This window comes from Macaca nemestrina, chromosome 1 (assembly GCF_043159975.1).
Source record: "Macaca nemestrina isolate mMacNem1 chromosome 1, mMacNem.hap1, whole genome shotgun sequence".
Taxonomy (NCBI): Eukaryota; Metazoa; Chordata; class Mammalia; order Primates; family Cercopithecidae; genus Macaca; species Macaca nemestrina.
In genome coordinates this window covers 191,354,449-191,380,264 of record NC_092125.1, presented here as the reverse complement: position 1 = coordinate 191,380,264, position 25,816 = coordinate 191,354,449, and the positions used below count along the sequence as shown (strand labels likewise).

General features: G+C 42.3%; 1 protein-coding gene across 5 annotated transcripts; it reads right to left on the bottom strand.

Moving 5' to 3' along the window:
• Positions 1–25,816, bottom strand: LOC105494846 (zinc finger MYND-type containing 12). Of its 5 annotated transcripts, XM_011763737.2 has the most exons (10): positions 25,455–25,601; positions 23,080–23,172; positions 19,162–19,303; positions 18,774–18,904; positions 17,715–17,886; positions 9,220–9,389; positions 7,329–7,451; positions 6,165–6,276; positions 4,060–4,205; positions 650–1,781 (listed from the first exon to the last, which is right to left on the bottom strand). In XM_011763737.2, exons 3-10 carry the CDS (start codon positions 19,253–19,255, stop codon positions 1,659–1,661), a joined length of 1,071 nt encoding a protein of 356 aa, XP_011762039.2. In that variant the 5' UTR covers positions 19,256–19,303; positions 23,080–23,172; positions 25,455–25,601; the 3' UTR covers positions 650–1,658. The 5 variants fall into 5 exon arrangements, 4 of the variants coding, with proteins under 4 accessions (XP_011762039.2, XP_011762038.2, XP_011762037.2 ...); XR_011622216.1 differs by lacking the exons at positions 18,774–18,904; positions 23,080–23,172 and adding an exon at positions 1–629 and having other exon boundaries at positions 1,577–1,781; positions 25,455–25,816; XM_011763736.3 differs by lacking the exon at positions 23,080–23,172.

Sequence of the window (25,816 nt, the reverse complement as noted above, 5' to 3'; positions counted from 1 at the left end):
AGGGTTAATGAACAGGAATTCAGGAGAATAGATAAGACAGGAGTGAGAAGGCAGAAAGAGGCCAAGGAATAAAGAATAGAGTGAAAGTCTAATAAAATTGACTTTTTAGAATGTTTTTAGAAGAGGTAAGTTCTAATATTTTCTTTTAAATTGTCTGCTGAAGAGTTGTTGATCCTCCTCCTTACCCCTCCAGTCTTCATTAAGAGTCTATTTGAAAGAGCTGACTCATATTTGGGGTTATGCGTTAAGAGCTAAGAAGAAGGGGCTCTGTCCTTAAAGAGAAGAATAAAGTGCTACACAATGTTGACTGGAGAATGAGAATTCATCTGAGGCTGAAAATTAGATCAAGAGATGGCTGAAAGACAAGTAAGCCCCTGGGACTTCATAGCCATCTTGGAGAAGCATAAGAATGCCCAGAAGTATGGAAGGGTGGGGGGGCGGGGTTCCAGCTGATTTTACGTGAAGGGACAGGGTGACCCATCTGACTTATTTTTATTATATGTGTCTGAGTGAATTAATTTACAGTGAGGAACATAAAACTCTCTGACAGGTTCTTGACCTGCATATCTTCTCCCTGGGTGCAGATCTACTCACGAAGCAAAATGCTGCTTGGCAAGTCTGGAAAGGAACTAAGGGAGAAAAAAAAGGATATGCTAAATTACCAGAGTCATCAAGATGGGATGAGCTGATACAGCTGTGGCCACATCTGGGCCATTTTACAATAGTAATGGATGAGGCTATGGGGAGATCAAGGTCACAAAGCAATGATGTGAGAGGGCTGGAATTTGAGCTCAGGCATATCTGAGTCCTACGCTCACCCTCTGTCCTCTCCATCACAGGGGATCTTTCAGAGTGCCTCTCCCCTAGACTGTATAGATGGCCCACGTCTGCTTCCAATTATTGTCTGAGATAAGAAAGATACCACCCTGGAATGACGTCTTAGTCAATCCATACTGAAGCTCCTTGACAGGCCCAGGGGCCTCCTCTGGCACAGAAAGACCTTATGTCTAACTTATGCCTGCGTTTTGCTATTTGCTTTCCATGTGTCTCATGTCCTTTTTGTTCGTCTATGCCACCTTCTTTTCTTTAAGTGGATATTTTCTAGCATACCATAGTAATCCCTTTGTTGATTTTTAACTATATTTAGAGTTATTTTCTTAGTGATTGCTCTAGGAATTATAATGGGTACTTTATCACAATCTACCTCAGATTAACACTAAATTAATTCCAGCATAGAATTAAGAATAGAGAAACTTTGCTCCAATATAGCTTTATTCCCTACCCCCTCCTTTACCCTTCCTTTAGCAAAAGTGTATGAGACATGCATCATTGGGAGACTTCTGGGAAAATGACAAACTATTTGTAGTTTAATTACAAATACCATATTAGTGATCTGACTACATATTATTCATACAAAGTCATGATAAATCAAGTACAAAGGTCATGACAAACACAGTTTTTACTGATTTCTGTGCCTAAAGCTTTATATTCCCACAATATGCTGTGTAAGAAAAAAATAACAGCTATGTGTGTAATCCCAGGGGAAGAGGGTGGAAACTTCAGCCATCTACGGTACCTCAAAGCAGTTGTGCAGGGCTGGAATATATTAGATGTTCCGTAGCTCCTGGAATAACCCTTGATGCAGAGCTCATGGGTCACTAAGTAATGCGACGGTCTTCAGTTGAAATGAGACTTAATAACTCTTGAATGGCGCTTTGCTCATGGACATCAAGCTGTTGTTCTTTGGCTAGACTGAGGGCCCTCATGCCATATTCCTGTGCCTGAAATAGAATTGTAGTGACAAAAGGAAGTCATCACAGGAAAGCATAACACTGGGAAGCCCCATCTGTGCTCAACTCCAGAAACATGAGAGAGAACTCATCACCTTTTCACACCACCCACTGCGCTCTTGTTGATAAACCTGTAAACACACTGGGCCCTTACAGCTAGCCACATGTGCACTGGGCGGGGAAGCAGGGCACCAGAAAAAAATCCCACCTGACTTGACAAACTAAGCACAAACTAAGTATACCTTCTTAACAAAGTGAGATCTTTGTAGGACTTTACTCAGGCCCTAGAGGCCATCACTGGAAGGCATAGAGGTGACAGGTGCCACAAGTAAATTACCACCCTGGGGTGGTCCTGGGGGCCATGTGGCCCAGAGTTTTGACTTGGTAAGAAGCTCTTCTTTCTTCCTCCCTTCTTCTCTTTCTTTCTTCCTTCCTTCCTTCCTATAAATAGTTATTGAATGGTTGCTATGTTCCAGGTCCTGTGAGTATAGGCAGAAATTCCTATTCTCATGGAACTTACAGTGAAGTAGAGGAGAAAGACAATAAAGAAGACAATTAAGTAAAACATGATAGTCTCTTAAATAGGGATAAATGCTAAGGAAAAAAACAAAGCATGAAAGGGGATAGGAAGCATTAGAGGTAGTAGTGGGGGGTTGCAGTTTTAGACAGGGAGAGCAGGGAACGCTTCACTGAAAAGAAAACAGCTGAGTCAAGTGACGGCTTGAAGGAAGTGAGGTGCCAGTCTTGATGGATAGATAGATGTGTGCCTTTTGTCTAAGGCCTCTTGTAGATCTAACACACCCTGGGGTAATGACTTCCTTGAGTATACAGTGGAAAACTGGACATTGCACTGTAGAAAAGAGGTTTTGTCCAATGTAAATTTGAAAGTTCAGTGGAAATATTTTCCTATTTCTCACCCATTCCTACTCCTATCCCAGAGAGGGTTAGTGCCTTTCCTCTGTGCTCCTACAGTGCTCTGGGCTTCACTCTCACACTCTATTATAACCTGTGAGCTCCTCCAGGCCTGGTATACTGCAGGTGCTTAGTAAAAGTTAGCTGAAGTAACAAAAGAAGACAGGGAGGAGGGAGGAAAGGAGTCTTAAATTTTCCCATGTCACCCACACAAAAAGGCCTCCCTCCAACCAGCCTCCTCTCTCTCCCCTGCCTACTGCTTTTTCTTCTTCTAATTTTTTTTTTTTTTGAGACAGGATCCTGCTCTGTCATCCAGGCTGGAGTGCAGTGGCACAAGCACGGCTCACTGCAGCCTCAATCTCCTGGGCTCAAGTAATTCTCTCATCTCAGCCTCCCAGGTAGCTGGGACTACAGGTGCACACCTCTATGCCCGGCTGATTTTTTTTTTTTTTAATTTTTAGTAGAGAGTGAGTCTCACTATGTTGCCCAGGCTGGTCTTGAACTCCTGGACATAAGCAATCATCCTGGCTTGGCCTCCAGAAGTACTGGGATTACAGGCATGAGACACTGTGCCTGGCCTAGTTTTCTTTATAGCAGTTCCTACTATCTGAAATTATATTAGACATACATATGTTTATTTCCACTCCTCCAAAAAACACCAGTGCCATGGAGATAAGAAACGTATGGATCACCACTGTATCCCCAGTCCCAAGAATAGTGCTTTGCAAATGGTAGGTTTTCAATAAATGTTTGAATGAATGAGATAATCAAACAATAAATCAATAAACCTGAGATACGCCACTTACTGTCTTTAAGACATTGGGCAAAGAATTGACCCTCTCAGTGCCTCAGTTTCCTTGTTTGTAAAGTAGAGATAATAAAATACCTACCTTACCAATGTTGGTGTAAGTATTAAGTATGATAATTAAGTAAAGGGTTTAGGCCAACAACTAGTATGTAAAAGTACTCAAAAACAGTTACTTTTTGAATCATTTCATGGCAATGCATTTCTGTCTGAATCCCCGTAGCAACGGGGAACTCAGTAACCCAGTGGAGTTAGAGCTGCTACTTCATCCCTCCGAGCCTCCCCAGAGCCCTCCTGCCCCGCAGGCTTCCCAGCACTGCCCCAGACTCCCTTTGTCTATGCAAGCCTGGGAACCCTCGGGGGAAGAAGACAATCCAGCTTCCGTTATGCAGGCTGGACTCAACACAGGAGAAACGTGAGCATCTGAACGTCCTTGGAGTGAGGGCTTGCCCTGAGGGCAAAAGCTATTGGAATTGGGCAAAACACAAATGAGTTCAACTAGATGAATTTCTACCTTCATTTTAGATGTGTTGCTTTTTTAGGGAAACTTGCCTTTGAAGAATTCATCATCAGGTAGTAAAGCATGACCAGGATCTTCAAAACAAAGATAGTTTTTTGAGGGGCTTTGTCAGATGTAGATTCTCGAATGTTCAATATTGAAGTCAGGATGCGAATGGCTTCTGCTTCTTGGGCTTCATCTGCGTTGGAAGCGGAAGAAAGAAAAAACAGGCTCTTGGCAACTGAGTCTGCCCTCATCAAAAACACTCAGCTGTTAAAGGGCCTGGTCTGCTGAAGCCTTCCCAGGGGCACTGGTGGAAATAGCACCAATTACAGCAAGTTTTTTACCTAGAGGACTCCCTCCACGTGCGTGGAAGCAGGAGTTTCAGTCCACTTTCCAGCTTTGCTTAGCATGTCATCATCAGAGTAGCCTAAAAATATGCTCACTCCCACAGGTCCCAAAGTTGCTAAGGTTTCTCTCTTTCGGAGTCCTGAACTCTAGATCTCTTGGGCTTGCAAACACAGAGAATTTGTCACAGGCAGATTCCTTGGGTCCAATTTAGCTTCCACTCTACAGCTGAGAGGAAAGAACTGGGGGAAGGGACTTCTTGCAGCTGTAGCAGCTTAACTCTTCTCGTCTAGGCCAAAGATGCATAAGCAACAACCTTCATGCTTCCCTCTGAGAGTCTGTTTACTATTTTCCCCAGTAGTTTTTGGTCCTACTTTAGTCATCATTTACTGAGAAGTTACTACATGCACTTAAAAGCACTTATACAAGTACTAAGCTTAGAGAAAAAGATGAAAAGGATATACACCATCATGTTAAGGTTGGCTATCTTTGGATATCTATGATTTCCAAGTTTTCAGCTGTAACATGAACTATTTACATAATTCGAGAAAATTCAATACAGTTATTAATTTTTTAAACTTTAGCTCAAAACCTCTCCTCCAAAGAGTCTTCCTTCTTCAACACCACCCAGCTGTCCTCACCTCTTCATTCTGGGACTCATCTTGTAATATAATTTGTACTCACAGGAATGTTCTTTTGTTACTGCCTATAGATTCTAACTGCACTGTATGTCTCTTTTGAGCAGAAACTGGATCTTCTGTGTCTTTTGTCTCTGACAGCATGATGCTGTATGGTACTATTCAACATTTAGCCCCTTGCTGCGCTGGGGAATACAGTCTAATCCAGTTGGGCCCTGCCACTGAGCAGCTCACTGTTCAGTAAAGCATGAAGCTAAGGCACCAGAAGAAATCAGCAATGCAACTTCTGTGTAGAGTCTACTTTGGCTTACGTGTCCTGGAGCAAGAGTCCCCAATCCCCAGGCCATGGACCAGTACTGTTTTGTGGCCTGTTAGGAATCGGGCTGCGCAGCAGGAGGTGAGCAGGGGTGGTGGGGGTGAGCAAAGCTTCATCTGTATTTACAGCCACTCCCCATTGCTTGCATTACCATCTGAGCTCCACCTCCTGTCAGTTCAGCGGCAGCATCAGATTCTCTCAGGAGCGCGAACCCTAGTGTGAACTGTGCATGCAAAGGATCTAGGTCGTGCACTCCGTATGATAACCTAATGCCTGATGATCTGTCACTGTCACCCATCACTCCCAGATGGGACCATCTAGTTGTAGGAAAACAAGCTCAGGGCTCCCACTGATTCTACATTATGATGCAAGGTATAATTATTTCATTATATATTACAATACATTAATAATAATAAAAACATAGTGCACAATAAATGTAATGCACTTGAATTCTCCTGAAACCATTCCTCCCCTACCCCCCAGTCCATGGAAAACTTGTCTTCCATGAAACAGGTCCCTGGTGCCAGAAAGATTGGGACTGCTGCCCTGGAGGGATAACATAAGAAATGGATGCTCTGCAGAAGTCACAGGGGGTTTTGATGGGGTCTTTTTTTCCTCTAAATCTGTCCCTTAGTAACCCCCGAATGGCTATGTGTGATGACAGGGATCTGAATTCTTCCCAACACTGGTAAAATCTCTTTGATCCCCGTGTCTCAGTTTTCTCCATCAGCAACATGGGGAAGGTGGCAATGGTGTGCTTCATGACAGGGACAGCTGCTTTCCCTCTTAGGGACGAGGTCTGTGTATTGGGTGAGATGAAGTCACTGCTCTGCCTTCAGGGAAAACTGCCACTTACCCAAGCCAGTGTCATTCTCAAATAGTTTGCCCAGTAAATCCACTTGTTGGGTGTGAGCCTGTGAGAGGACTTGATAGTGATTGTTCAAATATGCGTGCCAGATCTCAGAGACCTGTTGGGAAAAGAGAAGGTAATACAAAAAGCAGGCCAGATCTCAGCCTTCGGACCAGGCAGGTGAGGAGAATAGCGCATTTGGCCCGGCTTCTGGACAACCTGGAGGTTCTCTCTTGTACTGTACCTGGAGGCAGAGGGAGCCCTAGGAGCCCAAACAGGCCTGACCAAGGTAAGTGTGACAAGTGATGCAAACGGCCTGTGGCAGCTCATCTTGGGGTAGCCCTAGTGGGGTCTTATCTTTTGTGCAGCACATACAACACGAAACCTTCACATCCTCATAACATCCCAATGTAATATTCTTATTATTAATATTAAGAATATTCTTATTCTTATTCTTCCCATTTTACATGTAAATAAACTGAGGCTCAGAGAAGTTCAGATCACACATGACTTCTGGTAAGAACTGTTAAGTGGCATAGCCAGAATTTAATCCCTGGTCTATCTGATTCTAAAGCTTTTAAGCTACAGCAAAATGCCTCTTTTTCAGAAGCAGGTCTAAAACATGAATCAACAATCAGCAGAAAGTTTGTATTACACATTTATTACACAAATGATTGCCTGCTAAGCGAGGTGTTACTATGTGGATACAAATGACATTTTAATATATTCGAAACAATATGAAATCTTTTCTATGTAAATACGGAAATTTCTCATGTTCTTGGATCCCTTGACAGGATCTTGTAGCAATAGATTTCCCTTGGAAACCTCTTCTTCTCTAATGCACACTTCAATATACCCACATTAGCTTGCTGCTATGGGTATGACACAGCATATAACAGTCTATTTGAAGGGTTTGGCTCTTACTGACCTATCCTTCATTATTCATTAATCACCCTATGGATGTTAAGGGTTAGTCTATTTTGGTAGTGCGGACACGGGAAGAAAGAAAATGGAGTATATCATGTATCAGGCTATATAATCTTGCAAGCCACTTCATCTCTTTGTGCCTCTCTTTCTCATGAATGGTATGTTTTTCGTGAATAGTCTAATACAAGTTGTAAGACACCAAGCCTAAGAGTGAAGGCTCAACTCCCACATTCCCCAGCTCACCTTGGTGTACAATGTGTCTGCCAGGTCCAACTTTTTAAGGTCATAGAATATATTAGCCAGGTGGAAGTAGCCTCCTGAAGTCCTAATGTCCTCTGTTCCAAATGCACAACTGGCAAAATAAATCTACAGCAGGAGGAAGAAGGAGAGTGCTTGAGTTCTTTTTGCAAATCATATATCTGATAAAGGACTTGTATCTAGAATACATATAAAAAACTGTTACAACATTCCAATTTAAAAATGGGCAAAAGATCTGAATTGACATTTCTCCAAAAAGATATTCAGATGAAAAATAAGCACATGAATAGATGCTAACATAGTTAGTAATTAGGTAGATGCAAAACAAAGCCATAATGAGATATCACTGCATCTAGGATGGCTAGAATCAAATGCAGAAAATAAAAAGTGTTGGGAAGGATATGGAGAAAATGAAACCCTCACACATTGCCAGTGGGAATGTAAAAGGGTGCAGCCTCTGTGGAAACAGTTTGGTAGTTCCTAAAAAAATTAAACATAGAGTTACTACATGACCCAGCAATTCCTCTTCTAAGTACCTACCCAAGGGAAATGGAAACGAATGTCCACACAGACTTGTACATAAATGTTTATATCAGCATTATTTAAAATACACAAAACATAGAAACAACCAAAACATCCATCAACTGATGAATGGACAGACAAACTGTAGTATATTTAGGAATGGAATTCTAATCAGCAATAAGAGGAATGAACTATTGATATATGCAACGACATGGATGAATCTCAAAATAATCATGCTAGGTGAGAGAGGTCAGAGGCAAAGGACCACTCATGATTCTGTCTGTTCGAACTGTCCTGAGAAGGCAAATCTGTAGAACCAGGAAGTGGTTGCCTGGGGCTGGAGCAGGAATGGGAAATGACTGCAAATGGATACATGGGATCTCTTTGGGGTAATGGAAATGTTCTGAAACTTGATTGCGCTGATGGTTGCACTACTCTGTAAATTTGCTAAAAATAATTTAATTGTACACATAAAATGGGTGAATTTTATGGTATATATCAATAAAGGGGTGTGTGTGTATGTGTGTGTGTGTGTGTGTGTGTGTGTTTAAAAAGCTAGGCTACGGAATCTGAGGTTGTGCTAATTCTTTTTTTTTTTTTTTAAGACAGAGTCTCCCTCTGTTGCCCAGGTTGGGGTGCAGTGGTGTGATCTTGGCTCAACGCAACCTCGTCTCCCAGGTTCAAGCGATTCTTCTGCCTCAGCCTCCCGAGCAGCTGGGACTACAGGCACATACCACCTCAGCCTCCCAAGCAGCAGGGACTACAGGCACACACCACCACACCTGGCTAATTTTTGTTGTTTTTTTTTTTTTGGAGACTGAGTGCAATCCCGGCTCACTGCAACTTTTGCCTCCCAGGTTCAAGCAATTCTCCTGCCTCAGCCTCCCGAGTAGCTGGAATTACAGGCACATGCCTCCACACCCAGAGAATTTTGTATATTCAGCAGAGACGGGGTTTCACCATGTTAGTCAGGCTGATCTCAAATTCCCGACCTCTGGTGATCTGCCCACCTTGGCCTCCCAAAGTGCTGGGATTACAGGCATGAGCCACCATGCCCGGCCAGCAAATCCCTTCTCTTAACGAGTGTGCTGTTTTGCCTCCCTTTACTCTTCAGGGCAACTGAAACTTCAGGAATATGTGACCTGGCCAAGGTTGAATAGCTAGGAAGTAGAAATGCTTGATCTCAGGTTATTAGAATTGTGTTATGGCTAACATTCCACCGAATAATCAGTTGTAAACAGAAAGTTTTAGAGAAATGCACAGTTTAAAAAAAAATAAAACAGACTTTGGAAATACACAGGTGTTATAATTTAGATTTTGGAAATATCCAGGTGTTATAACTTAGCTTGTTTACATCATTGGCCAGATGATAACGGGCTTCTTCATAGTTTTTCTTAGCTATATAGAGAAGTCCCAGGTTCCGATGCAGTAAAGAGTGGGTGGCATTACTACAGTCAGTTGATTTGAGGACTGTCCACTGGGCTTGGAATAGATATTCTTCAGCCTGAACGATTCGGCCCAGACCTGCCCAAAAGCAGAAAAGAAGGTTATAATTCATATCCGGGTCAAAGAACACAAGAGGAAATATGAGTCATTACCCATTCACTCATGTATTCATTGACTCAAGTATTTATTGACACACAAAAACTCTCACAGGAATGTTCATAGCAGCTTATTTGGAAGAGTCAAAAAAAACCCAGAAACAATGTAAATGTCCATCAGCTGATGAGTGGATGAACAAAAGGAGGCATCTCCATCTCCATCTCCATCTCCATGAGTGGAATATTAGTCATAAGAAGGAATGAAGTAGTGATGCCTGCTATAATGTGGGTGAACTTTGAAAACACTACACTAAGTGAAAGAAACCAGACACCAAAGGCCACATATTATGTGATTCCATTTATACGAAATGTCCAGAACAGGCAAATCCATAGAGACGGAAAGTAGACTAGTGGTGGCCAAGCAACCACAGGGGGTCCAATGCAAGGGAGGCACTAAGAGGGAGTAACTGCTGACAATTGCAGGATTTCTTTCAGGAGTGATGAAAATGTTGTGGAATTAGATCATGGTGACTGTTGCACAACCTACAGAATGTGCTAAAACCACTGGATTGTCTATTTATTTATTTAATTTATTTATTTATTGACAGAGTCTCACTTTGTTACCCAGACCGGAGTGTAGTGGCACGATCTCGGCTCACTACAACCTCTGCCTCTAGGGTTCAAGTGATTCTTATGCCTCAGCCTCCCAAGTAGCTGGGACTGCAGGCATGCGCCACCACGCCAGGCTAATTTTTGTATTTTTAGTAGAGACAGCGTTTCACCATGTTTGCCAGGCTGGTCTCAAACCCCTGACATCAGGTGATCCACCCGCCTTGACCTCCCAAAGTGCTGGGAACATAGGTGTGAGACACTGCGTCTGGCCTGAATTGTTCTTTAAAAGAGTGAATTTTATGATATGTGAATTATATCTCAATTGTGAAATATATATATGCATATTTAATACCCTTTATGTGCCAGGCCTTGTGTTGAGTGATGGGGATTCAACGTGCAACATGAAAACAAATATATTTACAATATAGTATAATTGCAGTAGAAACACAAGCTTTGGAAGTGTCAGAGGATAGGAAATGTTTAATTCTACAGATGAGATGAGAGTGACACTGAAGCAGAGTCTGAGCTGGGTTTTGAGGATGAAAAGAAGTTTTCCAGGTAGATAAGGCAGGGAGAGCATCCCAGGCAGAAGTAACAGCATGTGCAATGTCACAGAAATATGAAATAATATGTTATGTTCATAGAACTATACAGAGTCATAGCTGCAGGGATTTGGTTCCAGAACCCCCATCAGATACCTAAATATAAGGATGCTCAAGGCTCTAATATAAAGTAGTGCAGTATTTGCACATAACCTATGCACATCATTCCTCATACTTTAAATCATCTCTAAATTACTTACAATACCTAATACAATGTAAATGCTATGTAAATAGTTGTTCTACTATATCATTTGTCTTTTTTAAGTTTAAATTTTTTCTTTTTTTGTTTATAAGCCCACAAGTAACATCATGTATTGTTTTTATTTGTATCATTTTTAATCATTGTGTTATTTTTAAAAATACTTTTGATCCATGGTTGCTTGAATGGGCAGATGCAGAAACTGCAAATATGGAGGGCCAACTGTATTGGCCTGTGATGCTGGAGCACAAATTGTGAAGGACAGAGTGGCAGAAAATGAGGCTACGGTGGTAGGCAGGGGGCAAGTCATGGAGGGCTTAGTGAGTTATGCCAAGGAACTTGATGCATGTGGATAAAAACTAGAGGATTTTCAAAAAGGGCGAGAGAATCGGATTTAAATTTAGAAAGTTCCTCTGGAACCAATGTGGAGGAGGGATCAGAAGGGAGGAATAAAGGTAGAAGATTCACTGGAAGATGTCTGAAACAGTTTGGGCAAGCACGCTTAAGAGCCTGAAACAAGACAGTGAACGAAGTAGGAGGCAATCCAAAAGAGAAAGGAAGTAGAATGGACAACACACGGTTACTAAGTAATGTGGAAGGTAAGAGAAAGGAAAGCCACCTTTATTGCTAATATTCAGATACTCTTGACACCTAAAGCTTTTTGTTTATTACCTATCATCTTGACACATACAGAGGCCTGCCTACCTGCTTGGCTCCTAGGGAAATGTGTCGGAACTGAACAGAAAGCCACTACGTCAGCATGCTGCAGGGCAGGAGGTGTGCTCTGCGGGTGAAGCATTGGTGTGACAGCTGCTGCAGCAGAAACCACACCAATGAAGGGTCAGGAGATAAGGACACGAACCCCTCATAAGCCAACCCTCTTCTCCTCTGTGTCCTTCCTGTCAGGCCTAGTTCATATGTAAGCATGCTTTTATTCTAGTTGTAACCCTACATCACTGAATAAAAAGAAAAGAGATGAAGAGGAAGCAGTCTACAAGGAGAACTAAGTAACTTTACCTGATGGAAGGTCAAAGGGCAAACTAAAATGGGAAACTACTAGATTAGGAGCACGAGGCCTAGTCCCTGATCCTGGCTCATGTGAACATGGCTAGTCACATCTTCCCTCCAGGCTTTGTCTATAAAATATGAGGTTTAGACTGAAGTCCTCTCAAATTTGAAGAAGCAAATGACTCTTAACTAAGATTGTTTAGATGGGAAAAAAAAGGGTACAGGGCATTGATAGATATTGGAAATTTAAAATTTTCAACATCCAGTTCTCACTCAAGAAGGCAATGCCAAAGAAGGAAGACTCCAAGGCCCAGCTGAATCAGCAGCTAAACAAGCATCAGTCCTAAAGGAAAAGGCATACTTGGGAGAATAAACTGTGAGGCTAGAGAGAGACAGTAAGGTGAGAAGAATGGGCTGCTACTAGCCCATGAGATTACAGTCAGAACTAAGCTTGTGACCAGTGAGTGTGTAAGTTCAGGCCTGCCTCTTATGGTCAATGCCTGCCTGGAGAGGCATAGGGTGAAGTGGAGGTGGTGAAGACATAAAGGAAGTGATACTATCCCTTAGGGTGATTTTAATAGTTCATGGAATTGAGAAAGGACAGCCACTTACAGACCAGTGGTACTTGTCTGAAGGGTGAGGCCACAGGCTTACACTGGGTTAATGGCAGATCTGGGACATATTATGGGGGAAGATTTTGCAGGACTTGGTGATGAAAGTGAAGGAATGCAGCATACAGCGGTCACAGCTGAGTCAAAGGCTGTGGCTGTGAGGTGCCCAGGGGAAGAAAAGGGAATCTGCATTTATTGAAGACCTGTTATTTGCCCGACATTGTGCTAGTCCCTTTGCACCTGTGGTCTAAGTCTGCCAACAGCCCTGTGAAATAATTATCAGATGAGGAATTCAAAGAGGAGGCAACTTCATTCATTCATTCAACCAACCATATATTCACCTAATTGACTGATTATCACAATGCGTGACACTCAATGCACACTGAGACATGATCCCTGACTCCAAGAAGCTTAAAATCAAGTGAAGTAGGCATACAATAAATAGACAAAACATGAGTGCCGTGAAGGAAATGAACAGAACACAGTAACCAAAATCCTAGCTCACTGCAGCCTCCACCTCCTGGGCTCAAGCAATCCTCCCACCTCAGCCTCCCAAATAGCTGGGACTACTACAAGTGCATGCCACCATGCCCACCTAATTTCTTTTTTTTTTTTTTTTTTTTTTTTTTTAAGAGATGAGGTCTTGCTACGTTGCCCAGGCTGATCTTGAATGCCTGGGCTCAAGAGATCCTCCCATTTTGACCTCCCGAAGTGCTGAAAATACAGGTGTGAGTCACCACACCTGGCCAGTTTAAGCAGACACCTGAAGGACGATCAAAAGCCAGCCATGTATGAGAAAGGAAAGAGCATCCCAGGCAGAAGGAGATATATGTGAAAGCTCTGAGTGAGGAAGAGCTTGGTGCCTACGATCACCCAGCCAGTAAAGAAAGAGCTGATATTTGAACCCAGGCTCTCCTGCTTCCAAAGCGCTGATAACAGTGGGAGAAGATGAGTAGGTGGCTCCTCCTTGAAGTGTTACTGAAAATGTCATTTCTAGTTGATTAAAATTTCAAAGTTTTACTAAAAAGGAAAAATAAAGCTGAATATCTGTTATCTGTCCACTCCAGTCTGAAGGAATCTCTGAGATGGGAAAGAAACATGCACACAGGAAAGTGATTTCTTTAGACTTCCAAAAAGGTTAGCAAGGTTTTAAACCAATGGCTGTGGAGTTACAGTGAAATCTTCCATTTAGACAGCACTTTCCAGACTTCAAAGCACTTTCATGGTCATTACACTTGAACTCATTTCGTCCTTAAAATAATCCTGTTAAGAGAACTCAGATTCAACACATACTTACACAGTGCTCACCAGGTCTCAGGTACTGTGAAATTATTTTTTTAGTACCTTCTCTGTGCTAAGTACTGGGCTGAGCATGAAGACATCCGTGATGAGTAAGAACAGACACAGATCCAGTTCTCCCTGAGCTTACAGTCTACTGGAGCAGGGAGACAATTAAATAATCTCATCAATGAATACAATTATTAATGGAGTAAGTGCTCAGAAGAAAGGAGTAGGTCTTTAAATGAGTATATTAAAAAAGAGACCCAGCTGGGTGCAGTGGGTCACACCTGTAATCCCAGCACTTTGGGAGGCTGAGGTGGGTGGATCATTTGAAGTCAGGAGTTCAAGACCAGCCTGGGCAACATAGTGAAACCCTATCTCTACTAAAAATACAAAAAATAGCTGGGCATGGTGGCGTGTGCCTGTAGTCCCAGCTACTCAGGAGGCTGAGGCGGGAGAATCACTTGCTCCTGGGAGGCAGAGGTTACAGTGAGCAAGTCAGGCCATTGTACTCCAGCCTGTACAACAGACTGGGACTCTGTCTTAAAAAAAAAAAAAAAAAAGGGAGACCCAACCTGGTCTGGAGCCCTGGGAAAGCTTCTAGACAAGGCGGTAGTCACCCTTGAGCTGAAACCTGCAAGATATGAGGAGTTAATTCGGTGAAGGGAAGAGGAGGAGAAGCAGAGAGAGTGGCTACAGAAAAGCCTTTCCGAACAAAGAAATCATCATGCTTCTGAGGAACTGAGAGAAGGCTGGTCAGTGTAACCAGAAAGGAGGGAGAAAAGAATCCAAGAGAGACAAGGTGATAGAATTGAGGTGGGAGAACCTGCTAAGGGCTAGATCAAGCACAGCCTCATGGGTTGCTTTAGAAATATGATCTTTAGGCTGGGCGCGGTGGCTCAAGCCTGTAATCCCAGCACTTTGGGAGTCCGAGACGGGCGAATCACGAGGTCAGGAGATCGAGACCATCCTGGCTAACACGGTGAAACACCGTCTCTACTAAAAAATACAAAAAACTAGCCGGGCGAGGTGGCAGGCGTCTGTAGTCCCAGCTACTCGGGAGGCTGAGGCAGGAGAATTGCATAAACCCGGGAGGCGGAGCTTGCAGTGAGCTGAGATCCAGCCACTGCACTCCAGCCTGGGCAACAGAGCGAGACTCCGTCTCAAAAAAAAAGAAATATGATCTTTATTCAGAGGAGTGATGGGTCACATTTCTGTATGCAAACAAGATTGGAGGGAGGCCAGAGAAGATGTGGGGAGACCAGTTAGTAGGCAGTGGTCTAGATGAGAGATGATGAGACTTGGGCTAGGGTGAGTTTTCCAGAATCCCATAGCTAGCCAGTGTCACAGATAAACAGAACCTGGGCTGTATTTTCTTGTCCAGTGCTTTTCTCATTAGTTTGGAGGAAAGACAGTCTGGAATGCGGTGTCAGACCTGAGCAGGGTGAGCAGGGCATTCCTGCAGGCAAACAGCCTGGTATCGGGGGTCGGAACCCCCACAAATGAGAAGGGATCCACACAGCAGAGGCAGCCTGGAATGGGGAGTCAGAGCCCATGGAGGGGGAGAAGGTATCTGTAAGGTGGAAAGGATGGAGTTAGAGAGCAGGGATTTGTTCATACAGGGGAACTGATTAACATATAAATAAACTAATGAAAGTGAAAGCTGTCAGCAAAGAGAGTTGCAATTATGGAATGGGAGTAAATCAGATTGAACCCTGTGGTGCTGTATTAGATCTGGATCAAACAGTATAGACTAGTGGTCATACAGATATTGATGTAGATATATAGATATAGGCCGGACACGGTGGCTCACACCTGTAATCCCGGCACTTTGGGAAGCTGAGGCAGGTGGATCACTTGAGGCCAGGAGTTCAAGCTCAGCCTGGCCAACATGATGAAACCCCGTCTCTATTACAAATACAAAAATTAGCCAGGCATGGTGGTGTGCACCTGTAGTCCCAGCTACTTGGGAGGCTGAGGCAGAAGAACTGCTTGAACCAGGGAGGGGGAGGCTGCAGTGAGCTCAGATTGCACCACTGCACTCTAGCCTGGGTGACAGAGTGAGACTCGGTCCCCACCCCAAAAAAAAGATATATACATATAGAAATAAATACAGATGTAATGTGTGTATACATATACCCATTATTATATTTAAACTTACTCCCTAACTCCACTGAGAAGGCCTGGGAGCAGTAACACCCCAATGGCATGAGTACATCTAGTGCACAGCTTTTGGCTTCTGAATTTCACTTTCCACTGAAAGAAATCAGGGCTCTTTAGAGGTATGTTCCAGAAAGCAGGAAAGTAAGCAAAGAACAAATGGGGTTGTATCTAGGAGATGTAGAAGCCAGCTTGAGTGGGAGCTGTCACTGGTCAAATCAGGGACGGTTTGAGCATCAAATTAATGATAGTAATGGATTTAAGCCCACTGAATAAAGAGGCAATACTAATATAAATAACTAAATAAATACGCTGAAAATTTGATGAGGAATGGAATATTTATATAGTTTCAAAGGACCTCTCCAAGAGATGAAAATTAAGGTTATTAATTACAGAAGGGGGAAAGAGTAACATTACAGGGAGGAAGCCTGGCAGACACCATCCTAATAGCGTAATTAAAATGAACATCATCAGTAATGAAAAAAAATGAAAACATGCCAATTTATAGAATGGGATGAGAACAGAGCATCACCTCTGTACTGTTTTTGCCAAAAATCCATAACCTGAAATAGGAAATATCATTAGGAAATATCAGACAAACCCAAACTAAGAGATGTTTTATACAATTGGCCTGTAACTTTTAAAAGTGTCAAGGTCGTAAAAGTCAATAAAAGGTTAAGAAACTATTCCAGAGTTTTGTTGCCAACACATGGCAACAAAATGAAAAGTGTGATCCTGAACTGTATCCTTTTGCTATAAAGATGTTATTGGGAAAATCTGAGAAACTTGCATAGGGTCTCTTAGATGACAGGGTCCCCTTGTGTGGTTCCCACAAAGACATTTTCCTTCCTAACCACAATACAATCTATCTCATTTACTAAGGGGACACTGAAGTATTCTAATGATAGGGAACCAGGAAGGCAACTTACTCTCAGAGAACTTAGGGGATAGAAGTTCTTTACACTGTACTTAATTTTAACAGTTTTACTTTTAAAAAAGTATTTTCTTAAATGGTGGCTATTAAAACGTATGAAGCATTTTTTAAACGGTAGCTATTAAAATATATGAAGTCGTAGCACAGTGCCTAAAACACTGCATTGCTCAAAATATCAATTCCTCTCAAAATGCCAGTTTTCCTTTTGTAGTAGCCACCACGTAGGGTGTCTGCTAAGTCTGCTCCATACTCTCAGAATTGCCTCTCCCATCTATAGGGGTAGGTTCCTGTATTTCTGAACTATGTGACTCTGATCCCAGGGAACAAAGGTGGATCCCACACTCAAGCTATGTCAACAAAATTCTGTCTTCTACGAATTTGTAATTGGAAATCAGAAGCTAATTAGTTTCTACTGCCTACCTTGAACCGAGAAAACATGTAAATTGAAAAACGCCATCTGACATTTTGGGGTAGCTGTCTTCTACAGTGAGCAAAGGGTAGACAAATCTGGTCTGCAGAGAGGGAAAATAGCAAAGCAGACACCCAGAGAGAAGTAGAGACAGGAGACAAGGCCCAAGAGAGAGAACGAAAGACACCAGCCTTGGTTCCTTACAGCATTCCAATTCTAGTCCCTCATGAAGCCTCAGCTCCCGTAGGATACTACAGTACCCTCACAAAGTTCCTCCTTTTTGTGCAGGCCAGCTTGAGTGGATTTCTGCCAGTTGTAGACAAAAGTCTGTGACATCTCCTTCCCTACCTTATGCTAAACTTTTACAGCAACCCTGCTCCTTCTACAATAGGTGTCTTAGTGCCACTGTCAAGGGTGACTCTTTGATCATTGGTGTGACCCAAACATAGCACCACTTAAGGGATCCAGGGATCTCAAGTCGGTTTCACTCACCAAGGCTGGCCTCGGCCAACAGCAGGTAAGCAGGCACAAGCTCTACAGAGCTCAGGCCGTACAGGTTCACGCGGAAGCGAAGGGAATGCAAAGCTGCTGGTACAGCATCTTCATGTTTCCCTTCAAAGAGGTATTTCTGGGCTACGGTGTAGCAGAATTCAATCAAATACTTCTGTGGAAGAGAGAAACAGACTTTCTGAGACAGTCTAAAGTTAAAGGCAGAGGTGGATGTAGATGGCCCTAGGGATAAGGCCAACACCTAATGACCCAGTTAAGGGCACATAGTGAGCCTCCCTGTATTAGAGTGGATGTGAAGCCCCACATAAGTGATATAAGAAGGTAAACTCTGGACTATGAGTTCCTTAAGGCCCAGGAACATGTGTCTTTTCATCTTAGTTCAGTGCTTGGCATAGATGAACATTCAATATAGAGTTATCAGATGAATAAATGAGTATTATTCTTATAGTTCTAATAAAACTTTACTTTAGCAAAGCTAGCATGTCTCAGGATAATCGGAAACTTTCTGCCTTCATAGTTCAGTTAATTTTGAGAGAAACATCTCATTTTCCCTTCCAGAATTATCCTGTTTAGCTAACATCACAAAAAATTTTAACTCTGCATTGTTTTAAGGCCACTATCAAAGTGTCATAACACTAAAATGGATGGATCTTATGTCTAGGGATTTATGGCTTATAATAAGGCGCTAATTTTTTAGAGTGATTGAGATGCTCAATACTCAGTAATACTCAACATTATACATAATAGTGGCAAGTTTTGCTAACCTCCTTTATTTATTCAGTAGTATATCCATACATCATTCTTAACCCTCCTATTACACGGCCAGGCTCTTGGCATCTGTGGATGTTATGGGCTCAACTGTGTCCCCCGCCAAAATTCATGTGTTGAAGCCCTAACCTGCAGTCTGTCACAATGTGACTATAATTGGAGCTAGGGCCTGTAGAAAGGTGATTAAGTTAGAATGAGGCCATTAGGGTAGGCCCTAATCTAATCTGACTTGTACCTTTATAAAAAGAGGAAATTGGACACACAAAGAGGTACCAGGGATGCTTGCACACAAAGGACCACGTGAAGATACCGCAGGAAGGCAGCCATCTGCAAGCCAGGAAGAGAGGCCTCAGAAGAAACCAAACCTGCTGACCCCTTGATCTTGGACTTCCCAGCCTCCAGAGCTGTGAGGAAATAAATGTATGTTGTTTGAGCCACCCAGTTTGTGGTATTTGGTTGTACACTAGCAGACTAATACAGTGAGTATTTAGTAAATGTGGAAAACAACAGACTGAATGGTACTGAGGACTTAAAAAGATATAAAACAAAGTCTCTGCCCTCAGTGAAGTTACAATTTAGTGATCTCAACACAGTTCGACCCTTGTCTTGGGCAGCTTCACCGCACCTACGACTTAACCTTGCAAAGTGCTGTAGGCCCTACCTGCCGCTGCTGCAGCTGCTGCAGGCCATGCTGCCGTTCTTCCTCTGAATTGTAGAAGGGCATAGAAGTGCGCAGTGGAATCAAGAGCTGACATATTTTCTCATGGATGCTGTCCCAGTCAGCTTTCTGATGTACCACCCCACTGACAACAGAAACATAGACTTCATGATCTTTATATTTGGCATGACTTAAGATTCCATTAACCCTCCTACTGACCTATCCCTAGACACCAGAAAAGTAAGCCAAACACAAACCAGGCAGGGAGCTCAAAGCCATTTCTGAGACTCAAATCTCTTTTTTTTTTTCATGTGGTTATTTGATGGTGTATAAACTGTGTTGGGACTGGAGAGTATATTGTTTCTGCAGGCACACATTCACATTCTGAAGTCACACAGGGATACTGGCATGCAATTGCTCATAGTGTTCTCTTATAATCTCTCTTATTTCTGCAAGGTTGGTAGTAATGTCTTCACTTTCATTTCTGATTTTAGTAATCTGAATCTTCTTTTCTAGGCCAGTCAACCTAGCTAAAGGTTTGTCAATTTTGTTGGTCTTTTCAAGGAGCCAATTTTTGGTCTCATTGATTCTCTCTGTAGTTTCTTTATTCTCTGTTTTATCTCTGCTATAATCTTTAATTTTCCTTTCTTCTGCTAGCTTGTGTCTATACCCAACACAGGGCTGTGCATAAAGGAGTTTATAAATATGTTTTCATTTGCTCTTCTTTTTCTAGTTTCTTAAGATGAAATGCTAGGTTACTGATTTGAGATCTTTTTAATGTAATGTATATTAGTATAAATTCATATGAGTACTAAATTCATACAGTACCCTCTGAGTACTGCTTTGCCAGCATCTAAGTTTTAGTATGTTGTTTTTGTTTTCATTTATCTCAAAGCATTTTCTAACTTCCCTTGTAATTTCTTCTGTGACTCATTGGTTAAGAGTATGTTATTTCTACATATTTGTAAATTTACCAATTTTCCTTCTGTTATTGACTACTAATTTCATTCCATGTAGGTGGAGAACATACTCTCTATGAAATCAATCCTTATAAATTTATTGAGATTTACTTTATGGTCTAACATAGGGTCTATCCTGAAGAGTGTTCTATATGCACTACAGAAGAATAGGCATTCTGCTGTTATTGAATGGTGTTCCATAGATACGTTAGATCTAGTTGGTTTATAGTATGGTTCGTCTTATATTTCCTTGCTAATCTGTCTAATTGTTCTATGCATTACTGAAAGTGGGATATTTGATCTTCTATCTAGTTGTTCTATTCATTACTAAGAGTGGGATATTGGATCTTTCATCTAGTTCTGTTCATCACTGAAGGTAGGATATTGAAGTCTCCAACTATTATTATTAAATTGTCTATTTTTCTCTCTAATTTTGTCTGTTTTTGCTTCATGTATTTTGAGGCTCTGTTGTTAGATGCATACAATTATGAGTTTTTGCATTTCTATTGCTTATTACACATTTTCACTTAAATGTGAGTTAACTGTTTGATTCCATTTATACGTATTTCAAAACAGGTAACAATAATCTAGAGGAGGGGTCAGAAAAGTTTTTCTGTAAAGGGTCAGATAAATATTTTAGGTTTGAGAGCTATAGGGTCTCTGTTGCAACTACTCAATTCTGCTGTTGTAGCACAAAAGCAGCCACAGACAATATACAGCCATGTTCAAGCACCTTCTTGGACAATATCGCCACCTTCTTGGACAACAGAAATGCAATTAAAGTATTTTCTTTATAAGTTGTGACTGCTACCAAAGAAATAACAGAAACCATTTAAAAATGTTTTTGGGGAGGTAGAGAATTATTATAAACAGATCAATAAAAGCACTTAGCCAGGATATAGCTGAGTTCCACAGGGAATTTATCAAGTGGGGCTTGTAAGCAATGGAAATGTTAACTTAGATGCCTGAACTTTTGTTCCACTGAGAGCAACTGACATATTTTGCCTTTCTAAACAAAGTGAGCTTTATTTATATATTTGCGGGCTCCCTGCTTATTGATCTGTCCCACTCGTAACACAGGGTCAGGGATAAAGTAGGAATGGATAAATGCTTTCAATCGGGGCTCACAATTAAGTAGCTTGTGAGCCAGACATGTTTTATTTGGCTATTATCATGTTTTTTTAAGCTGAATTTGTATGTCTTTAGGCAGGGCATTCATTCTACAATTCACCACTGATCCTATAGCTTCCTATTATTGAATACCACTTCACTGTTTGTTTTGTTAGTAATCTGCAACATTTTTTGCAACAATTTTTCCTTTTGTTTGACATACGGAGCACAAACTTAAATGCCTTCACTGGCCAGGAGGAGAAAACAAACGGTGAAGTGGTATTCAAGAACAGGAAGCAACAGTATTTGTAGTGAATTACAGAATATATGCCCTGACTAAAGACATTTAAATTCATGCAAACCTATGATACTGAAGTCTCTTTTACCTGTCACCAATGTTTTAGTATGTACTTCCATAAAATTACGTTTTTTTTTTTTTTTTTTTTGAGATGGAGTCTCGCTCTGTGGCCAGGCTGGAGTGCAGTGGCGCGATCTCAGCTCACTGCAAGCTCCGCCTCCCGGGTTCACGCCATTCTCGTGCCTCAGCCTCCTGAGTAGCTGGGACTACAGGCGCCCGCCACCACGCCCGGCTAATTTTTTGTATTTTTTAATAGAGACGGGGTTTCACCGTGGTCTCGATCTCCTGACCTTGTGATCCGCCCGCCTCGGCCTCCCAAAGTGCTGAGATTACAGGCATGAGCCACCGCGCCCGGCAAAATTACCCTTTCTTAAAAATGTTCTAATGTCCTGTAATCCCAGCATTTTGGGAGGCCGAGGAGGGCGGATCACAAGGTCAGGAATTCCAGACCAGCCTGACCAATATGGTGAAACACCATCTCTACTAAAAATACAAAAAAATTAGCCAGGCATGGTGGCGCATCCCTGTAATCCCAGCTACTTGGGAGGCTGAGGCAAGAGAATTGCTTGAACCTGGGAGTTGGAGGTTGCAGTGAGCTGAGATCGTGCCACTGCGCTGCAGCCTGGGCGACAGAGCAAGACTCTGTCACAAAAAAATAATAAAAAAATAAAAGTTCTACTGTGTCTCTAAGTAAATAAAAATGTGCTATTCTCTGAGAATGGTTGTAATCCACTATAGAGCAATATGCACAGGATTACACACAATATATAAAATAAATGTATTCAGAGAAAAGAAGGAAATTCATCAAAATTTCAGGTTATTAATCTCTGGGTTGTGGGATTATGGATTATTTTTCTTCTTTATTTTTTATATTTTCAGGTTTTCTGCAGTGAGCATGAACTGCATTTATAATCAGGAAAAAAATTATTTTACAGAAAAAAACTTTCACAAATTCAAACTGACTTTCTTGCTCCTTAAACTTGGGATGATGAAAAAGAACATTTACTGTGTGCCAATGTGGTTCCAGGCAGGGTACTAGGTGCTTTACATTCAACCATCAAAACCTACAGAACAACGACCTCAGTTTTGTTTTATCAAAAATCTTGAAAACTCCAAGACACACAGACATAGAAATCTGGAGAAAAGGAAGCAAAAAAACAAAAGGAGAAGGTCTTAAAGAGAATTAAAAGCAAGTAAAATAAGTAAAAGAAAAAAAATAGAAGGGCATAGAAGATGATAATTCATACATGCATTCATCAGATATTAGTGCCAACTATTTCTTTCTTTTTTTCATGTTTTTATTTTTTATTTTTTGGCCCAAGGAATAAAAGCACAAATGCCAACGATTTCAAGACACTTTGCTAGAGACTACAGGGCATACAATGACAGGTCAGACATAGATCAAAAGTTAGCATACTTGACAGTCCCTCTGTACACATTTAACGTAGTATCTAGCATTAATGGAGCATAACAAAATTGAAATAACACACTCACCAACAATTAAAATGAAGGGAAATATGAGATGAGTCATCTGAGAGATACAGAGTACTGTAAAGTCAGTTCAGAGGAAGAAGGAATTACTTCCGGCTGGAGGGATAAAGAGGACAGGGGTGTTTTAAGGAAAAAGTCAGTGCTCACACCAGGCAAAAGGGTTGAATCTTTCCCAAGCCTGAGTGGCAGGTTTTACTCACGGCTGTTTACTGGTCATCTCTCCAGGGGTGACCCAAAGGCCTCTCAAACTCTATGCCCACAACCAAATCTGACGCCCACCATCTTTTCCCCCTGTGTTCCTTGCCCAAGTTAATGGGTTTATTATCCATTTAGTTTTATTCAACAGATGTTCATTGAGTGTCTGGTATGTGTGGGCACTGGGCCTAGTAAAAGACATAGACATTAGATAAGCAAACACAAAAATATAAAAGTACAGAAAAAGCAAAGAAAAGTGGTACTGTGAGTGAGAAAAGTATGACAGCGAGTTGAGACTGGGTTTAGACCTCTTTGAAGAAACGACATTTAAACTGAGAACTGAAGGATGAAAGAGAGCCAGGAAGGCTTGTAGTTGAAGGGGAGGTTCCTAGCAGAGAGAACAGTCCGGGAAAAGAAACTGAGGGAAGAAAGGACTTAGCAAATTAGAACTTCAGTTCTCTATAACTACAGCAAAGAAAAAATGGGGTGAGTGCGGTGGGAAGTAAAGGTAGAGAAATAGCCAGGGCCTTGTATTTTCTGTTACAAATTCTGAATTATATTCTAAATGCAATGAAGCCACCAAAGAGGAGATAGCAATGAAAACACAGATGCCATCCCTACCCTTGTGGGGCATACGCCTAATGAAGGAAATAAATAAATGATTTCAGTCCATATTCTAAGTGTTAGGATAGGGAACATACTCAGTGCTTTCAGAGCACTGAGGAAGGACACCTAGGCCAGTATGAGAAGGTACTGCAACAGCTTCTTAATCTGTTATGCAGCCGGCAGTGTCTACCTTCCTCTGTATCTTCCACACTGCAGCCCATCCTCTTTCGTTAACACAAATGAGAGCATGTCAGCTCAAAACCATCCATGGTTTCCCAGGGGATAAATTCCAAACCTTTGATCTCATGTCACTGACTGGCCCTAACCTTTATCTTCTTGGTTTAAACTTCTACTACCTATCACAATGATATTCCAACTTTTTTTTTTTTTTTTTTTTTTTTTTTTTTTTGAGACAGAGTTTCACTCTTGTTGCCCAAGCTGGAGTGCAATGGAGTGATCTTGGCTCACTGCAACCTCCGCCTCCCGGGTTCAAGCAATTCTCCTGCCTCAGCCTCCCGAGTAGCTGGGATTACAGGTGTGTGCCACCACACCTGGCTAATTTTGACTCAACCTATAGTAAGAAATACGTTTTCCCTGTACACACGCCCACATAAAACACTAAGACAAAAGTTTCAAGAAACAGTTCAGGTAGGATTAACCTGATACTTTCTACTCATTCTATGCTCTTCTTTGTTGTTGTTGTTTTCTCTAAATGGTGGTTGTGACTTATTCATAAACTGCTAAAGGGCCCTGGCCTGCAGTTTGAAAATCACTGACTGCTCCCTCCACTACTATGTTCTCCACTCAGCTGTTAGCAAACTCTCTTCTTTTGCCATTTGCCCTAGCAGTCCTGGATGCCGGGAATGCCCTATCCTTCTTCACTACTCCTGTACACAACAGGTTCTGACTGTCCTCTCAAAACGCAGCTCAAATGTTTCCTCCATAGAGAAAGCTTTCCACACACTGCCCCATTCACTATCGTCTCACTCTCGTCGCCCAGGCTGGAGTGCAGTGGCGCGATCTCCACTCACTGCGAACTCCGCCACCAGGGTTCAAGCGATTCTTCTGCCTTAGCCTCCGGAGTAGCTGGGATTACAGGCGCCCAGCACCACTCCCAGCTAATTTTTGTGTTTTTAGTAGAGACAGGGTTTCACCACGTTGGCCAGGCTGGTCTCGAACTTCTGACCTCAGGTGATCCACCCGCCTCGGCCTCCCAAAGTGCTAGGATTACAAGCGTGAGCCACCACGCCTGGCCTGTTTCTTTACTGATTTGTCTCCCACATTAGAATGTTAGATCTTTGAAGGAACTGATCTACCGAGCTACCAAAGTAACTTCAGCACCTAAAATAGTGCGTAACACATAGTAGGCCTTCAGAAAACATGAATGACGAATGAGTAAGTGGGAGATGAGGCAGACGAGGCCACGGGAGTCTTAAGGGCCTGTCTTAAAGCCCCTGTTTTTGAGGCATCCCTTGCAGAGTCAGGGGCCACGGCTAACGCAAGGTACCCAAGCCAGACCCGGGAATGGGAGAGAGGGAGGGAGTTAAAGCGCCCAGGTGCCACGTTTCAGGGCCTACCAGTAATAAGTGACTGTGCAGGCCGCGCACACCCGCTCAGCTGGGGCTTCGCACACCTCACAGCAGAGCCTGCGCCCCTTGGGGACCGCCAGTGGATAGATCACATTCATGTTGCAGCCAGAGATGCTGGTCTCTAAGACGGTTGCCCGGCGAGGATACGCTGAACCCCGGCGTCACGTGACAATCGCGGGCCCGCGTACTTGGCAGCATTTCGATGGCAGAGGGCGGTGGGACGTGACTCGACTAACGTCTGGGTCTATCGCTGAAGTTGAAAAAGGGAAAGAAAGAAATAAAAAGAAGCACAAAATCCACAAGTCCTACGGGTCAAATGGCCGAGAAAGGACTCCCAAGGAGTCCAAGTC

Excerpts from the sequence above, each read along its gene's own strand:
- LOC105494846 (XM_011763735.3), bottom strand. The coding sequence starts at position 25,564 with ATGAATGTGATCTATCCACTGGCGGTCCCCAAGGGGCGCAGGCTCTGC. Across the intron at positions 9,390-17,714 it reads GTTGGCCGAGGCCAGCCTTG|GTCTGGGCCGAATCGTTCAG; the intron begins GTGAGTGAAACC and ends GCTTTTGGGCAG. Across the intron at positions 7,452-9,219 it reads GTTATCATCTGGCCAATGAT|ATTTATTTTGCCAGTTGTGC; the intron begins GTAAACAAGCTA and ends CTCCTGCTGTAG.